The sequence below is a fragment of the Gallinula chloropus genome (assembly GCF_964237585.1).
Source record: "Gallinula chloropus genome assembly, chromosome: 3".
In the NCBI taxonomy this organism is placed as follows: domain Eukaryota; kingdom Metazoa; phylum Chordata; class Aves; order Gruiformes; family Rallidae; genus Gallinula; species Gallinula chloropus.
The window spans coordinates 71,072,567-71,090,810 of NC_140087.1; the positions used below are offsets into that span (position 1 = coordinate 71,072,567).

The following is an 18,244-nucleotide window of genomic DNA, read 5'->3' on the forward strand; positions in this document are numbered from 1 at the left end:
CCCCATTTCCTCCCAGTCCAGCTCTGCTCTTGGCAAAACACAGGACCGTGCCACAGGACAGCATGTCTCCCAGCTCAGCTCTCGGACAGCACCAGCTCCAGCGGGTCCTCACATCTTCCCACCACCCACCCCGCTTGAAAAGCCACCCACCTCCCCCAAACAGACCCCAAGTTTTGCATTTGAGCTGGGCAAGGCCAAAGTGCAAAAGGGCTATATTCCAAACATCCCCCAGGGCAGACCCCAAAAGGTGTTAGGGGACATTATTCTGTCCTGAAGGACCCCAAATCAACCCATTGGGTAGAGCAGATCACCCTTGACTCAGAGGAATAAAAAGAAAACCCTTAAAAAAATTTAAATCAATGTTTAACAAAAAGAAATGACCTAAGCCATTGAAAACAAGCCTGCTGTCACTTGTAACTCTTCCCTCCCACCTTATCTCAGTCTCACCTCACAAGAAGCAACTACAAATTCAAAGCACAAGAACAAAAAGATGTGCACAAACTCCTCCCAGCCCTGGGGGGGGGCGGGGACTGCAACCGAAACCATATTCATGTCTTATTTGTGAGCCATGTGCCTCCATAATGCGTTATGAGGTGTGTTTGTAACCAGCGGATGCCACAGTGGTCCTTGAGGAGGAAATAGCGTGTGTCTAAATGCAGGCAAAGCTATTTAGAAAGCCAGATCAAAGCAGCCCTCCCTCTCCTTCCTCGGGCCAAATTACATCCTTTGGACTTACTCCTTCACTGACTTAAAAATAAATAAATAAATAAATAAATAAATAATAAATGAATAAAAGAATAATCCGCCTCAATTTTCTTGGCTCTGCGAAACATGTTTAGAGACCGGAGTGTGATTTTAGAGCTCGTTTGTTATTTGCACCGCACGAACCCTGTTCTCCTCACATCACCTTCCAATCAGGTTTATTGTTGGCATTTCCAGGAGAAAGCCGAGGAGGGAGAGGCTAAAATCCTCAGCTGCATATGAAATGAGGGCAGAAGAAAAAAAAAAAAATCACAGTTAAAAATAAATAATTAATAACAGCAACAACAATAAGCTGTCTTTCCCTTGTTTTTCAGCCTGGTCTGAAAACGAACCTGTTTGGTTGCTGACTCAATTCTCCTCTGGCACCACACCTCCCATGGCCCTTTCCGAGATGAGATGCAATCATTAGCTTACTTGCTCCTCCAAATAACACCACAAACCGAAGCTCGAGCTGCTTTGCAGTAAATCATCAGTAATTTCTGCCTACGCGCAGCAAGGCAGGATTTGGCAGGGAAAACGGGGTGCTGTGTGTGTCCCCCACCCCGGGCCTGTGAGTGCCACCACCGATGAACGTCTCCGTGCCCCATCCAGCTGGGAGATAGTCCCCAAGCCACCGTATCCCCACCATGGAGAAGTGAAACCGGATCACTGTCCCTTGTCTGTGACACGCGAAGGACTGCCGCGCTGCTCCCCCAGGGCTGCAGGAAGGGTTAATTAAGGCTCATAAGGAGCTTCCAGACAGCGGGACCGGAGGCAAACTAGGAATACTGCTAATGCTGCCTCCAGAAACAAAGCAGTGAATTCCCGCTGAACCTGTCACTGCTGATCATTTTCTGAAGGCACGTGTTAATGAGGAGAAACCCTCCTCTTCCCCCTCCCAGCACCCTGGCGCCACAAGCACCTGAGCCCCCGTTTCCCTGGGACAACCAACATCCATCTGGCAGCCCCCTCAGGGTCCCCCCACAGTCTGATCCAGCTCACTCTAGGGCTGCCCTCCCCACCAGAGCAGTGGCTCTACGGGCAAACCTGGATCCAGGCAGCCCAGCTTTCCCAGATCCTAAGGAAATACACAGGCAGAGTGGAGTAGTACTGATTTAGATGAGCAGAAGATGGGGCCCCAAGATCTCATCTTTGGCTCGCTCATCCCGTAACGCTGACTCCTGCTGAGATTTTGGAACCAAAAAGAGGAAAGAGGGTGGGAAATCAATTTAATTGCCGCTTAGTAAGCAACTGTGTCGCTGGCAAAATCTGAACATTTTACTGTGAGAGAAAGGGGAGGGGGGGAAATGGCTTTTACATTGCATAGGAAAGTGGATTGAGAGCAAAGCTCCCCCTCCATCATCTGCTCCGCCGCACCCCTTCCTTCCTTAAACAGAAGGAAGCCAGCAAGAAACACACAGTTAACGCCAGCAATCTCCTGCTCACACTACTCCAATTAATAGTCAATCCACTGCACCCTTTGTCATTAGGCTACACGTAATTACCCCTTCACGCAAACGTCTTTCTTAAACAGATCCTACTTTTGCTTCCTCTGCAGATACATTCCCCGTAATTGGTTTTATTGCACCAAATGCTGGGCTGCCCTCATGGAAGGGAAGCGGTTGTAACTGTGTTTCTCTCTCCCAGTCATAATAGGCTCCTTCTGTGCTTCCAGCACTTCTCCCAAGCTTGCCTTCTTCACTGGCAAAGACACCAGTCCACCCAGAAGTACCAAACTGGCGTCCTGCAGGCTGCGGGCACCTGAAGCGCACGTCCACAGATCCACCTGGCTCACATGCCCTGCACACTCTGCCCGGGTCGCTAACACCTTCTGCAAACCTCTCAGCATTGGGAAGGAAATAAAAACTCCGGTCTCAGTACCACGGAACAGTCCGCAGACCTGCCTTCCTCAGGCACAGCCATTTGTAGCCCTTACCTTGCAATGTCCCCGTGTGCCAAGCCCCCCCCCCCGACAGGAGACACAGACCGTGTTGAAGAGCCAGGGGCAAGAGACATTTGGGCAGAGAAAGAGGAGCAAACCCAGGCGAGATAGCCACAAGCACATCAGAGTAGATCGGGATGATGTTCTCTTACCATGGAAAGGAAGAGAGCAAGTAGAAGAAAACAGCATGGGGTTTTGGTTAAATAACCCACCTCTGTAGGTATCTAAGGTGGCAGGAGGATAAATAGCACGAGGCACCTTCCCCGATAGCTGATGTCTTGCTCAAGCACAGAGACACTTCACAACACATGTGCTGTGCCTATGATGCCTCAGCACCCAGACACAGAGCTGATTTCAGACACCTCCCTGATTTTCTTCTGCCAAGCCCACCCCTAAGGGTCACCAGCAGCTCAGGGCCACAAGGCAGAATTGATCCCTTCTAAAAACCCATCTGCAGGGGCCAGGGTTCAGGCCCTTCCCTGTCACCTACCAAGGAGATGCCGGCACACCATGCCACGCCAGCCAGTGAGCGATGCCACAGTCCCGAGACATCTCACTGGCAGCACACAGCGGGTGGATTACAAGGGAGACCATGACATTCCTGAACCAAGCTCACCCCAAGAGTATCACCACCTCCAAAGCCACTCCAGAGCACAGCAGCAGGACTCTTTCAGCTCCTTCTATCCTTCCAGAGCAGTACAAAAAGTATTTTTCCTCTTCTGATGCTTAACACCTCTTGTTAACAAGACACATGCACAGAAACTTATTTAGCATCTTACCAGCAAAGCAGCACAATCCTTGCATCCTCTCCATCCTCCACTAAGGTAGTTTTAAAAGCACTGAGCTAGGAAAAGCACCTGGACATCCCCAACATTTGTTGTTTTGCAAAGCCAACAGGTCTTGTTCAATCAATATTTATGCCCCCATCAGTCACAGCTGCAACACGGAGCTCTACCAGAACATAATGGGGGTAAAAACCCTTCATTGCAATTATCAGTGAAAAATTAGCAGGGGTTTCATTGGCTGCTTATTGTTTCACAGGTACCTCAGAAGGCATGTTGATGCATTGCCTGTAGATTAATTGAACAAGACACACAAGACAGGCTGTTTGCAGCTGCCTTAGTAGTCAAGGTGACCGAGTGATGACTTTGGCAGGACTTCTGACCCAGTTCCTGCTCCATGCAGACACAGGCGACTGCACAAGGAGGCAGCCATGCTGAGCAAACTGCTTTCCCAAGCTCACCAGAAGGAAGGCGAGTGCCTGCAAAACAGCACCCACTGATGCACCAGACCTGCATCTGGTCCCACAGACAAGGACAGCTTGGGTATGAATGTCTGGTTTATATTTCCACATCCATCCCTAAATACACCAGCAGCAGACAGCAACTGGATTCCGCCTGTCTCCTGCACCACCAAAGCTTCTGACATCCCAGAAAACCTGGGTTTGCACCTAAACATTTCAGGGTAGGATTTCACCAGCAAAGCATTACAGAAGTTTCCTCTCGTCTCCCATCCTGGCCCTACCCGTGCCCTCAGCCAACATGAGCATCCCTGCCTTTTCGTTCTGACAGCTTTGGCGCTTCAATCCCCTAATTGTCAAGATCTGAATTTTTGCAGGATACACAGTTATTTTAATCTGTTAAGTGGCTTCTGCTGCTATAAAACTGACAGGAATTTAATATCTGGAAACTGTCAGCTGAGCTCCAGGTGCTGAGTCTTTCTAAATGGCGATGATGCAGAAGGAAGCGCCGACTGGTGCAAGGCGCACAGGCACAAAGCTGGCAAGCACCCCTTGACACTAAGGCCCAATCATGCAGGGTGCTGAGCAACCCGAAGTGCTGTGAGAAGGTGGGGAGGGTAACAAGCCTCTCATCACCTCCCAGGAGCCATCCCCCAACTGCATCTGAACACACTCAGAAAGGAGCCACTGCACAAGTCATCAGGTCACTTCTGTTAACAGAAGGGACTTTTCCACCCTAACTTTTCTTCTGCAGTCCATCATGTGACGGACCCAGCGATGGACCCACTCTTCCTCCAGAGGCTGTGCTTCAGCCATTCATCTGAGAGAGCAAGCTGGCACATGGGAGGGAATGAAGAGAAATAAAATCCCCAAACCCAAGAGCAAAGTTTTCCTGCCCATCCTGCATGCACTGCTGGCCCCGAGCAACCCCACTGCGGTCTGCTCAGGATTCACCAGATGATGGGGACGAGACGAGCAAGGGGCTGTCACCCACCCACCCCTCTCCTGCTGCCTCCTTAGCATCCCCCAGGACGGCATGGCTACAGCCTGGCACAGGGCACAAGCACCAGGCAGCATGCTCATGAGACATCCCTGCAGAGCCAGCTACACACACTCCTCGCAAATCAATTTGGGAATTTGCTTGTAATTAATCCTGCGTATCAGTTCCTCTCATTATTTCTTAATGTAATTAAGTTATTAATTCATATGTTGTCCATCCCTGTACCCCCCTCTTCCCAAAGCTAAGCAGAGGGCCGGATCAGAGGGAGGCAAGAGATGTGCTGGGCAGTTGCTCGGCACTCTGAGCCTGGATTCCCGGAGCAGGAGCCCAGCCCCAATTCTATCTCCCTCTGCCACTTCAGGTGGGCCATCGGTAGCCTGATTTTCCAAGAGGGTTGAGTGATTCCAATGCCTCGAGAATCAGTGAGAGCCATAAGGGTGCAAAGTTCAATTAACCTCTCTGGGTCCCAGTTTATCCATCCGGAAAACTGCCAGGGCAGGGAGACAGGGTGGAACTAATTAATGCTTGCAAAGCATTTTGAAACCCTCTGCCAAAAGGCACAGGGGGAGCAGGAGGCCTCCATGAATCCCAGCTGATCCGTGACCCGGAGTAGCCCCATGTCCTTACACCCTCATCCATCAGACCTGGCTGTCCAGCGGGCTGAGCCCGCAGCTGCTAACCAGGGCCATGTGGGCAAGGCACCCCAGCAGAGGCAGGCATGCCGCTACGGCTCCCGTTTCAGGCAATTTATAGGACTTGATAAGGGGCAGGGAAAGGGCAGGGCAGGTTTTGCTTACTGCACTAACAGGGCTTGATCTGACCTTTGGAAAAGTACAAAAAAGAAAACCAGCAAAACCACAAAAAACCCAACCACAATAAAAGCAGTAACAGCATCAGAGGGACAAGGGAGTTCGTCCCAGGAACAGCTTTGCATGAGCAAATGGAGCGAGTGATGTTGTCCTACACGCTGCCAGCCCTGCGTAGTTACAGCACCATGCAGCCAGGAGGGAGTCCCACACCCTAAAAATCCAGCCCCAGCCTGCTCTGGCTGCCCCGGCGCAAACTGCCAGCAACTGCAAGCAGCAGGGATGAGGAGGAGGAGGAGGAGGAGGGAAAGGAGGCAACATGGACACCAAGGGGAGGAAGAGCTGGCAAGAAGGGGGACCCTCTGGGCCTGCCCACACCAAGCAGCAGTGAGAGACCCAGAGATGGGATTAGGAGGGAAAAAATAAAAATAAAATTAAAAATAAAATTAAATAAATAAAAAGGGGGAGGTGAAGCCAAGCTAATTACAACAGACAGCTGCACCTACCTCTTCAAGCATGAGCAGCTCGGAGAAGCTAAGCTGCTGCTGTCAGACCTGCCCCAAGCACCCGCCTCTGTGGGGGGGATGCGACGGGCCAAGCTAGAACAGGCAGGAACAGGCACGACCTGAGGACCACAGCAGACCCTCCACACCAAGCACCTGCTCCTCAGAGACAGCGCTGGGATTCTCCAGGTATAGGGAAAACATTACAAACCTTCCTTTGGGAAGCTGAGCACTGGATCTGGCGCAAGATTTGGGGTAAAGGGAGGCTTGGACAAAGGAAGGGCAAGCCCTCTGTGCAATTGAGTGTGGCAACTCCACAAGCAGCAGCTCTGCTGCCAGCCCTGGACAAGCCATCGCCGTGCTGCGGCTGGCCAGCAAGCTCGGGCAACACGGCCTTCCAGCCTCAGATGCGTGCTGTGAGCCCTGCCAGGAGACAGGCACGGGCAGGAAGCGACATTACCAGCTGGAGCCTAACTAGAGGGGTCTAAAGGTTAAATGCACATGAGGCATGATATATGGTGTGCATATGGCTGCAGAAATAAAGCTCCGCTGAGCGAGAAGGCAGGGGGGTGGGTGTGATTTAGAAAACCACATCGGAAGCGCTGCCAGGAAAGTTGACGTGGATTTGCTCCATTTCTCCACCGTAGCTGTGCTACAAAGTTTGCACTGCTGTTAGCAACCTACTACCTCCACTTCTCATGGAATTTGGGAGGGCAACTCTTACCTGCTCCAGTTTTCAGCATCAGGAGCTAGTCCCACTGGCCAGGGGAATAGGACACGCTGGCAGGCTCCCCTCCAGACCGCGGCATCCGTGCCTCTGGTACCCAAGTGACACCACATCCTCATGCTCACAACCAGCTTACAATTCATACTGCTCAAAAGCAGTTTCCAAATCCAAAAAATGTAATGCATTAAATAATAAAAGAAAAGAAAAAGAATCTGCACTCTATGGATCTCAAGGGGATGCAACTATTTTGATGGAAAATTCAGAAGAAATGAAGGAGAGGCAATTTTAGCAGTCAAATTGCTGGAGTTACGGCAACTCGGCAGTTGCAGCTTTGAAGCTCAGGGCCTGATCCTGCATGACAGGAGAAGTTTGTTTGACCGGCTGTGGGAGCCCAGCTGTGCTCCTAATGGCATCAGTAACCCACACCATGGGGTGGGGGCAGGGTGCTTGCCCCAGGAGCAGAGTCAAAATGTGCTGGAAAATGAAGCAGCAATTCAGCTGCAGCTGGTGCTGAGCGAGAAGCAAGGTTCATTTCAAGGAGAACATCATTGCTCACATCAAACCAGGGAGGTCTTTTTAGGAACACGGTTCTGACAGAAACCTACTGACACCAAAGCAGAGTTGTAGTTAGGAAAGCGCCTGCCTTCTGTTTTCAGAGACTTATTACCTTCCCCCACTTCAATAATATATGTATCTATAATTATTTATGTCGGGGCCTGAAATTGCATAGATTCATTCCCTTCTACTAGGGCTGAAAGATTTCCAAAAGCCTGAAAAAAAAACCCCTCCTCAATCATTTTTATTTAAAAAACATGGAAAACCAATAATTCCTCAGGATGAAAAATCAAAGCAAGCTTTACAAGTCCTGACTTTTTTTTTCCTCCCCAGACAGGTCGTTAATTCTGTTTCGGAGGTGACACACATAGGAGACTCTCTCAAGATCTGGCTAGCGTGGTATCATTGCTTTAAGTCCTGGGCCAAACACTCAGTTAGGTGACACTGGCACAAAAACAGGGTTGAGGACTCACACCCCCTTCTTCTGTCACAATAATCCTTAATCACAGCAGATTTTCAGGACCTGGGCTCTAACCCCGATTAATTTATTCTAGATTTCCAGCTGTGTAACTAAAAGTGGCATCTAATCCACATCCTTCGGACGGTTAACCCTCTGCTCAGCTCGTTCTGCTGTTGGCCATCAGAGAGGACACGGGACCCTGTTCCAAGGAAGCTGCTCGCAACTCCACCGCTTCACTCCCCGCGTGGAGCGGGATGCTTTCTGCCTCTCCCGCGCTGTCACCCCAGGGACCCAAACCTGGCGCTGAAACGCGACTGCAAACGCGCGCTCCTTCCTCCCTGGCTGGGACTTACAGGGCAACGCTCCCACCCGCTCCCCTTCGAACCTCGGGGGCCGAGCCGGCTGGGTACCCGCAGCTCTGCCAGCCGCCGCGCCCAGCTGCTGCACGCCGGGCGCTCCCCGGCTGCTCCCCTCTCCTTTCGGCCAGGGGCCAGGGTCGAGCCCTTCTGGTTTAGGAGAGGGCTCGAAACGCCGCGTGACAGGACTCACCCGGCCACCCCGCAGGGGTCACGCAAAACACTGGTATCGCTCTTGAGGAGTAGCGCCGGTCACCCTCCTCCCTCTCCCCCCCCCCCCCCCCCCCACCGCTCCCTGAGGTCCCGAGGCCCGAAGCGAGGGATGCTCGAAGTTGGCAGCGGGTCGGAGAGCTGGTACCGCCGGGGGCATCCGCGGTTCGGGGAGCCCCGACGGCTGCAGCCCTCGCTGAACCGGGGTGAGAACTGCCGAGGCCGTGCGGGGAAGGAGGTAGCACCGCGACCGCCGGGGGGTGCATTAATTCGGCGGAGGGGCGGGGGGAGGGGGTGTGTGCTGTGAGGGGGTATGGGGTCCTGTCCTTACCACCTCCCTCCAGAAGCACAGAGCCGGTGCAAAAGTTTAAGGGGAGCGCAATGGGGTGAGGGTCCCGAAAACCGCCGGGAACTTCTTCCCGGGGTGGCGGCCCCGGCCCCACCGGCCGTTCCTTACCTCCAGCGTACGTCCCTCGGCTCCCGCCGCTTCCAACTTCCTCCTCGCCCCGAAGAAGAAGAGGAGGAGGGCGGCGAGCCAGAGCACCCCCAGCAGAGACAGCGCCAGCCGCCGCGTCGGCCGCCTCATCCTCCGGAGGAGGGGTGGGAAAAGTCCAGGGGGCAGAAAGCGGGAGCGAAGGGCCGGGGCCGGGCACCTCCGGGGCGGCAAGGAGAGGAGGAGGGTCTCACCCGCCCGCCCGCCTCGGAGCCGACGATGCGAGTCCCGGGCTGTGCATGCTCTGCAGGGGAGGGGAGGAGGAAGAGGAGGAGGCGCCGGCGCCGGGAGGAGGGGGGGTTGGAGCCGCTGCCGGGGGGAAGGTGCTGCGGGCAGACAGCCGGGCTGGCACCCCGGCTCCGGCCGGGGAAGCCGCGGGGTGGTGCTACGCTGCTGCCCGCTCTACCGGGGACCCTACCGCGCCGGGGGGCGATGCGGGCACCCGGGGACGGGGACACCGGGCGCAGCGGTTGGGAGGGCGCGTAACCGGGGACGCCCATCCCTCCCCTCCCACGTACCACACGTGGGCCCGGGCCGCCCCCAGCGCCCCCGAGCCGAGCGCGAAAGGATGCGCGGGGCCGGGCAGCGCCGCTGCGAAGTTGGCCCGTCCCAGTCCCCATCCCGGTCCCCGTCCGGCTCCACGGCGAGGGGAGGCCACGGCTCAACAACACACAGAGGAGGCTCAGACACATGACGGGAAGATTAATTTATCCAATTGAAACAGCAGGGGGAATTCAGGTAGGTGGAATTTAATTACTGGATTTGGAGGAGAAGACGCGAGTCTCCGGAGCTGTCAAGAGCACTTAAAAAATAATATCATAATCATCAACGCAGAGCAGGGCAGCTGCTGGTACACGCAGCAGCTTAGTGCCGGCCCACAGCCCTGCAGGAACGGCCCCCAGCTATCATCCCTGTCCCGCGGGTTGATCCCTGCTTGTTCCACACACAGCCCTGGCACAGTGAGCCCATCCACGCAGGGCAGCCAAAGTAGGAATTACAGACGTTGCTGGGGGGGGGGGGGGGGGGGGGGGGGGCGGAGGGGGGGAAACAACCCTGAGTAGGACACCTCACTCCACTGTCCCTGCTCACCTGCCTGACTCGCCGCTCTTCCAGTTCTGCCGCTGACAAGGATTGCAGGAGCTGAGCAATCCCTTGCAGAAGACATGAGAGAATAAATGAAGTATCAGAGCAGATGTGAGTCATTCATGTTAGTAAAAAAACTATAGAACATACCCCATTAAAAAAAAAAGAATCCATGCATAAAGTAACATATGGAATGAACTGGCAATAAGATGTCAAATGCTGGAAAGCCCAATGCACACATAAACAACCTCTCCTCTGCATTTCCCATGCATTCCGCCTGGTTTTATTATTTCCTGCAGTTTTCTGTCATTTGTGATTTTCATCCTCTGTCCTCCTCTGGTTTATTCCCAGGGCTCACTAAGCCCTTCTCCCTAACGTGTAATCTGTGCCTCTCAGGTCCAGCATTTATGGAAAGATTCACAGATAAAAAATTTCATTAGCATCCACAGAAAGGAACTTTCTTTGTTTTAAGGCCACCTGACTTTGAAACACCTTTAACTGACTGACGAAATCCAGGTCCAGTAGGCAGGCTTAGGCTGAACTTTGTTTTCCAGCAACAGCAGTGACTTGGCCAAGCAGGAGCAGAACTAACAGGTAAGAAGAAAGTAGAAAGCCCTCAGATCACCGTGGTGGGCTGCCAGCCCAACACTGCACAGGAGACCCATGTCAACCTGAAAATGCCACCTCTTCCCATGGTGTCTGCATCATCTGTCATGCCAATTTACATTCCTCAGCTCCATGCTTGGGGTAGCTAAACCACTGCCCCCTGGCTCTCCCCACGAGACATCTCTGCCCAACCTAGAGGCAACCCACAGGTAGGTGCAGGTGTTATTCTTTTCCCCAAACGGGGGCTTTATTCTTTCTTCTGAAAGCTGAGGAGGGGCACCTGAGCAACTTTCAGCAGCTGAAGCACGTGAGTGGTGGCTTTTAACATCATTGCCTTCTTACTCTGTGCTCACCCTAGCTATTGGCACCAGCTGGTTGCTCCTTCACACATACCTCCCTCTAGGAAGGGCTTTCTGACCAAGACAATCGTCTTGCCACAAATAGAAAGTAGCTGCTGGTGTTTTCCCAGGTGGGACAAAGTGGCCTCTGCTGCTGTAACGCAGCATCCCTCTGACTTGCATCCAGAGGGTGCAGAGCTTTTCCTACCGGCCCCTTGCCCCATGCTAGGGCAGCTCTTCTAGATAAAGGCACCTCAGTCATATCGCTTAGAGCTGGATTTAAAACCTCATCTTTTCCATAAGTCGGACTTCCAGCCAAAACTACTGCAAAATACAGGGGGAAGCAGGGAAAAATGTCGGGGAAATACACTGCGGGTTAGATTACAGGTAAGGCAATAAATAGGACGTACCTGACAGCAATGCGATCGGAGAACGCTCTCAGTACCTTGAGAAAGAACTCCCTCTGCTGAGGGAAAGCCTGATCGGCAGGGCCCGCGCAGCGATTAGGGACAGGGGTACGGGCACAGCCCCGGCCCCTCCCGCTGGCACAGCCGCTGCGCCCGCCGGGAGCCTGACACCGCCCGTGCCGCGGTGACACCGCACAGGTCCCTGCCCGTAGGAGCCCTGCGGCTGCCCTGCGCAGGCATCCCACGATGAGACGGGAGATGCGAGGAGCTCTAGGGATCCGGGAGATCTCCAAGAGGGTGCGTTCCGTTCCTCCCGACGGCGTGCATGCTGGGACAGATAAGGTTATCGAGTAGATGATGCCACCAGCTCTGTAAAGGAGCACAAGGAGAGTACAAATCTGTGGGTGCAGAGTTGTTTGGGGGGGGGGGGGGGGGGTGTGTCACAGACTTTTAGTAACTTGTATACAAATCCTGCTGCAACTCCATTAAAGCCATGGCAATAAGAGCACTGTTGTGTTATGGATACCCATGTCTTCCCTGCTTGCCTAGATCTGCCAGCCTCAGGTGCTTCACAAGTGAGGTCCATAGCATACTACCTGTCTCCAGGACAGTGAAGGTAAGGCCAGCAGTACAGACAGAAAAACAGCCTGGGAAACAGGGACATCGCATCTGTTGGTGTCAGCAGTGCAAAGGTGATGAAAGCAGTTGTTTGATGAGAGCAAAAATCACATAGTGTTTGTGAGCAGAAGGGGGCCTCCTCACAATTGCAGCCTCAAGCAACAGCCCTTTAGGGTCCTGCCCTTAGGAGGGGGTGGTAGGGGAAAGTAGCTCTCCTTGCTATTTAAAACGCATCTCTAAAGCATGTTGCAAGGGAATTCCATCTCACCAGATCCAGAAACAAGCTGGGCACTGCTTCAGGGCAGTTTTTACTAGAACATTCCCAAGTTTGAGTTTGGTTCACATCCAAGATCCCATCCACAGAGAAAAAACCCTATATTTCAAAGAGAACTGCAAGTAGTCAGTGTTCTGGAAAAGCTGGAGCAGGCTTAAACAGATACACTCAAGAGGAAAGAATCAAAATCAAACCTCCAACTTGGGATGTTGAGTAGCCTCAGCTGAACATCACAGGTTACTTCAAGACCGAGCAACCCTGCTGAGCCTCTGCATGAAGAAGGGCTTCTAGGACATGGAGCCCTGCTGCCAGGGTAGGGCTGGGTAGTCAGTGGTTTGGGGTAGCACAGCTTGCGCTGTTGTGCGTGGCAGCATAGTTCCCCCACAAAGAGATGCTGCTTGCAGTAGCAGACCCATCTGAAAGTGATGTTTGTTTGCAAAGATAAGCAATCAGCATTGGAAGAGGTCACTGTGGCAACGTGTGGTTACACATCCTTGCCTCCAGGCTTGGGGAAAGAAGCAAACACAGAAGTTTTCTCTCTCACCCCTGGCAGGGAGTGTGCTACATTTAGTGAATTTAACCAGGCTGAGGAGGGGGCTGGGAGAGGAAGGAGACAAACTGCTCTCAAATAGCTGTTCTGGCAAGTGCTGAACATTGGCATGTTTCACAAGCAGCCCAGCTGCCCCTTGTCACCTAGCAGCCAAGGTGCCAATCTGGGCACAGGGCCTCCAGCAGAACAAGCCCACATGTGCCCCGACCCAGGCTGCACCCCAAGATCCCCAGCCTGCTCCCAGGGGATGACTCAGAAACCATTTGTTACTTGTCTAGCAGCAGAGCTGTGCTTCAACATCATGTCAGTGACTCCTCCAGGTTTATATTTAATACAGCAACAAAAACCCGCTTTTGGATCTGCAGCTGTTCAGAAACCTTCTGTGTTACTTGGTCTGTTCCTAACCCAGTCCACATGGGAGAAGGGGAGAAGCCAGCAAGTCCTTTACACAGGAGCAAGGAGAGATACTTCCTTTGCTATGGGGGTCCACCAGCTTTGCAGCACATCACCCCCTTGCCTTGAGCCCCACGGCATGTTGCTGCAAGAGTGCAAGCATGTACCAAGCCGATCGTTCCTGGCCATAGCCACCATCACATGCAACCCTCAGGGTTGCACACGGTAGCAAGGGCTCTCTGGTACCTCAGGCAGTACCCTACCCTCCCAAAAAGCAGCCTCCATGAAGGCCATTGAACATGCCGTGAACATTATCCCACATTTTTGTGGCAAGTACCCTCTGCCTGTGCTTTTGTGCTGTGATGGGAGACAAAGACCACAAGCATTAGAGACAGCTCTAGCCCAATACCAGGAGAGCTGCCAGTTCAAGCTCTTTTACATTTAACATTAAAAGCTGCCCATCTCCTTTCCCTCACTAAGATGACAGAACTGTAGCCTGTCCTACATCTGCAGCCCGTACTGGAGGGTCAAACGTGAAGCTACAAAACACTCACCTTTTCCACTCGGGCAGTGATGTCATTCTGCACCTCTTCACCTACTGCTGCAATCAAAAAGGAAAATGGAGGAATTCATGGGAGCTTCTTGCTACCATTGGAGTTGCAAGCAAGTGAAAAAGATCATTTTTCACTAACTGTAAAGGATTTTTTTCCCTCATTTTAATTAAACCACAAACATTCTTCTCTAGCAAACTTTCCACAATGGCATCTCCAGTTAATTAAAGGTTTAAGCTGTCAGGAAATGCTATGTATAAAAAAATAAAATGAGGAGAGCCTCTTTAATAGCATTTGCTAATTGAAGTTCTCATCAAGTCAGCTGCAGGAACATGAGGTGTTCCCTGTGTAGATGGGAACCAGCACACATCTTTGCATTTGCCTGCAGTTTCTACAAGTCGGTCTCCCTCAGCCCACTTTGTGTGGCACTAATGGGTGAGGTGCTCAGCTCTCTCACCAAAAGGACAGAGTCTTCTCCACAGCAAGACTGGAGGAAGGTGGGAAGAACTTTTGCCTACCACAAGGTATTATATGTTGCATCTTTAGCAGCTGCAATCCAATGGCCACCCACTTGCACTTGTGTTTGATTCATATTCTCCCCAGTCTTTGTCTCCATTTGCTGGAGCACAGGATTTTTTGGATTAGATGGAGCTGTTTTACTAGCTCCCAGTGTTTCCAGGTGCCCAGTGTTGCCAGGACAAGTAGGTGTGAGAACAAGAGCCAGAGCGATGGGAGATTGATTTTGGCATATGGCTGGGTGGATATATTGGGGAGCACAAAACAGATCCCTTGGGCAGTGCTCGTCTACAGTGACTACCCTCAGTACTGCTTTTGATGGACCCAGCTTTTGTGTAGCTTCTTGCCACAAGCCTTCCAGGCCCTGTCTGTCTCCAGAAGCCTCTGGTGGTTGATAGTCCCTCCTGATGCCCACCAATGTAGTAGTTCCCTGGTGAAAGCCCATGGATAAGTGATGGCTGCTGATCCCACAGCCTGTTTCATCGGTGTCTTGGCCAGGGGAAAGCTGTCTGTCACCGTGTTAGCAACCAGTGGCAGCCACTGCAGATGGCCACAAGAGCACTCAAGTCAGCAGACAACTTCTTGGGCTAAATTGCAGCAAAGGATCATTAAGGCAGATGAATCATTATCAGCAGCATCTGAGCCCATAAGGTCCACAGCACCCTGCCGCCCTCAGCGCAGTTCTGGCAGGCACCCACGGTCCTGGGGGCCCATGGTGCTGCTGTAACTCTACAGGGCAAGCAGAGCTGCTCAGCTGCCTCCCAAAGAGATGTGCTCCTCTGTGCAGGGGTGCATGTGCACTCATGCCCCCATGCAGCTCTAAGAAAGCAGAGAACCCTGCCAGGACCAAACCCTTTTGTTGCTAAATATGCTAAATCAGTCCTTTTAGCCAGCTGCAGGATGATGTCCCTTAGATACATCCAAGCCTGTAATTGCTGTTTGGATGGGTGACACTCAACAGAATAAAGAACCAGTCGGGTGATAGGTGAGAGAACACATTAGCCAAAATAAAGCTTTGTCCTTAAAGCACCTTTAATGCCTCTGTCCTTTTGTGTGCAGGTGTTAAGCAGGCTTCAGAGCCAAATCTCTGCTTCTGTGATATGTAAGTGTGGCCCGATGCCAACTGGGATTTAGGCATCTATTAACACAGCTGGCAACGTGTAATATTGCATCAGGCATTTTGTGGGAAGGAGCAATTTCGCAGCTGGATGAAAAGTTTTACCCTCATCTTCTTCCTAGAAATTTTGTCGTAGAAAAAAAATGCTTAAATGTTCTTCATCCCACCCCTTTGCTGAGGGATCCAAAACCAGAAAGGAGTGAGCCACACCCCACCTAATTTCTTAAGATTTCAATCCTGCTATTTAGGTGAAGTGTCTAGGAACAGACATTTCTCCCATATACAATGCAATGCTTTAAGTATAAAGATGGAGTGGTTTATATTTGACCAAAAGCTCCGAGGGGCTAACACCTAACCCCTCATCTCCTCTTAAAAATACTTAAAAGTACACAGTTACTCTGTGTAAAGAGAGTGCAAAGCATCAAGGTCTACACTTGCATCGCATCAATCTTTTCATGGGATCCACCGCAATCTCCTGCAAGGGAACAATATTCTACCCTTATCGTGCTCAGGTGCATTAACATCTCACTTCCCACCACCAGTTCACTGCTGTTGGTTAGAAAGCAAAGCAGCAGCTTGATTTCCCAGCTTGATTTAGCAGGACAAAACTTCAAGGCTGCTGTTTAGAAAACAAAGTAATGTTTAATTGCACACATTTGTTTTGCTGTTATTGAGCAAGAACAAGCTAGAAGCCCGACAGCATTATTTCTCCTTCCCCACAAAGCACCTCATTAATGCATTCAAACCTGTTAGAATTTGTTGGTCCCAGAGGCTCTTGTTGAACCAGAACGATCAATAGATGCAAACAGAGCAGGTAAAGAGGCAATCAGGCTCCTAGAAAGTTAAAATATTTTCTATTAGGACACCATAATAACTCCCCCTCAACAAGTATTCCAGCATCTGGTGCTGTAAGCAAGGGGACATCCCAGGTAGGAGCAACCTAAGCAAGACATGCAAGGGAAGAAAGACATCTCCACTTAGCTGCAGAGAGCAGAATGTGCTCTGGAGCAAGATGTGCTCCAAACATCTTGGGCTGCCCCACCAGGAGAGGTATTTCATGGGAAATGCTGCGCCTGGGAGATAATTGGAGGAAACCACTCCAACATTTCAGGTTCTGATCTCCTCACAGTAATGAGCGCACAAGCAGATGATGCATATGCATGAGAACATAATTAAGAGTGGTGAAACCTGGAAGATTTTCAGACTCTTTGGCAATTACCAACTTAAACACACAAAAAATTAAGATAGCCTTATACCCAAAGGAAAGTTATTATTCGAAGTGCCTTGCCTCATTATCGTTAGCTTGAGCTCAAACAGCAGGCTAGCGAGCAGGGGAGAGCTGCCTTCCATTAGCAGCAGGTGCCCTCCCCGGGAATGGAGGCAGGATGCCAGCATCCTTCTGCTCTCACTGAGACATCTCAGACGGTTGCAAAATGCTTTATTGGAACAAAAATAGAAAGTGGAGGGCACACCTGACTGGCAGCTTGGGCTCCCCTGTTGCTCTTTGGGCCTCTCTGGTGAAGAGCGTTCACGGACGGAGAGCTACCCTGTGTAAATAGATTCACTAAATAAATGTGGTAATTATACTGAATATTATTCTCAGTAGAAACAGCAGCGGGGAAACCATTTGCATAAGAAATGTGGATTATTCATGTAAATTAATGTGTTATTTGTTTATGGAAAAGATTAAGTCTTGTCTAAAGACCTCGAACTCAGCTATATATAAAAGCTAACACTTAAACAGCGTCCCGTGCCTTCGCTGTGCTCTGCCCACCTTCAGTGAATTCATCTTTGCACAACTAGCAATGCTTCTCAGTCTGTTTCGCTAAAGCTCAGACTCCCCTCGGGCCAGGGGACAGCCAACCTGCTGAAGGGAGACAGGTTTGGCTGCCATTCAAGTACCTTTACAGGAATTCAAGCTTTTAATCTTTGTTTCGGCAAGCTGAGCCTAGTGTGGAGAGAAAGGGGAGTGGTTTCTAGGTTTGAAGAGCTCTACAAAAAGCTTGTCTTGACAGGATGGATGCTTTAATTTTCTTCCCCCATGTGCTGGATGAGAGGAGGGGCTCAGGTCCCAGGCTGGCTCTGTCCCATATAGTCCAAAAGCAGACAAGAGTACCCTCAGTTTTGGGGCGCAAGAGTATCTCAGGGCCTTGCAGCCCTCAAGAGCTGGGCTATTGAAGCAGTCACGGTGTGCCTGCCCCCCAGCCTCTGTGCCAGCTCATAGCATGCTCGCCCTCGGGGTACTTTAACCCTGCTTACCTCAGTAATGCAGAAGGGATTGATCCCATTACATCCACCTCCTAAGAGCACCAGGACAGCCTCATCCCTTACCACAGCAGTCCCAGGGCCAGGGTTATTATTCAGCAACGAGATCTTCTCACTAGGCTTTGCGCTCAAGAATCTGCTAACTAGAGGCTGTTCTTCTGTTCCCAACCAAGTCCTGGGCTGCATCAAAAGCAGTGTGACCAGCAGGTCAAAGGAGGTGATTCTTCCCCTCTACTCTGCCCTGGTGAGACCTGGCCTGCAGTACTACATACAGCTCTGGTGTTCCCAGTACAGGAAAGACCTGTTAGAGGCAGGTCCACAAAGACAATCAGGGGGCTGGAGCACCTCTCTTGTGAAGACAGGCTGAGAGAGTTGGGCTTGTTCAGCCTGGAGTACCTGCAGCCTTCCAGTACCTAAGGGGGTCTTACAAGAAAGATGGGGACAAACTCTTTAGCAAGACCCATTGCAATAGGACAAGGGGTGATGGTTTTAA

At 51.5% G+C, this 18,244-nt stretch overlaps 1 protein-coding gene across 1 annotated transcript in view; it reads right to left on the bottom strand.

Moving 5' to 3' along the window:
- The window catches only part of GALNT14 (polypeptide N-acetylgalactosaminyltransferase 14), a gene marked incomplete at both ends in the record, with an annotated part of 97,395 nt that extends 88,269 nt beyond the window's left edge, over positions 1-9,126 (bottom strand). The window contains one exon of the mRNA XM_084262166.1: positions 8,998-9,126. Within this exon, the coding sequence (XP_084118292.1) occupies positions 8,998-9,126 (129 nt within the window). The remainder of the gene's footprint in view (positions 1-8,997) is intronic.
- Between the last annotated feature and the right edge of the window lie 9,118 nt (positions 9,127-18,244).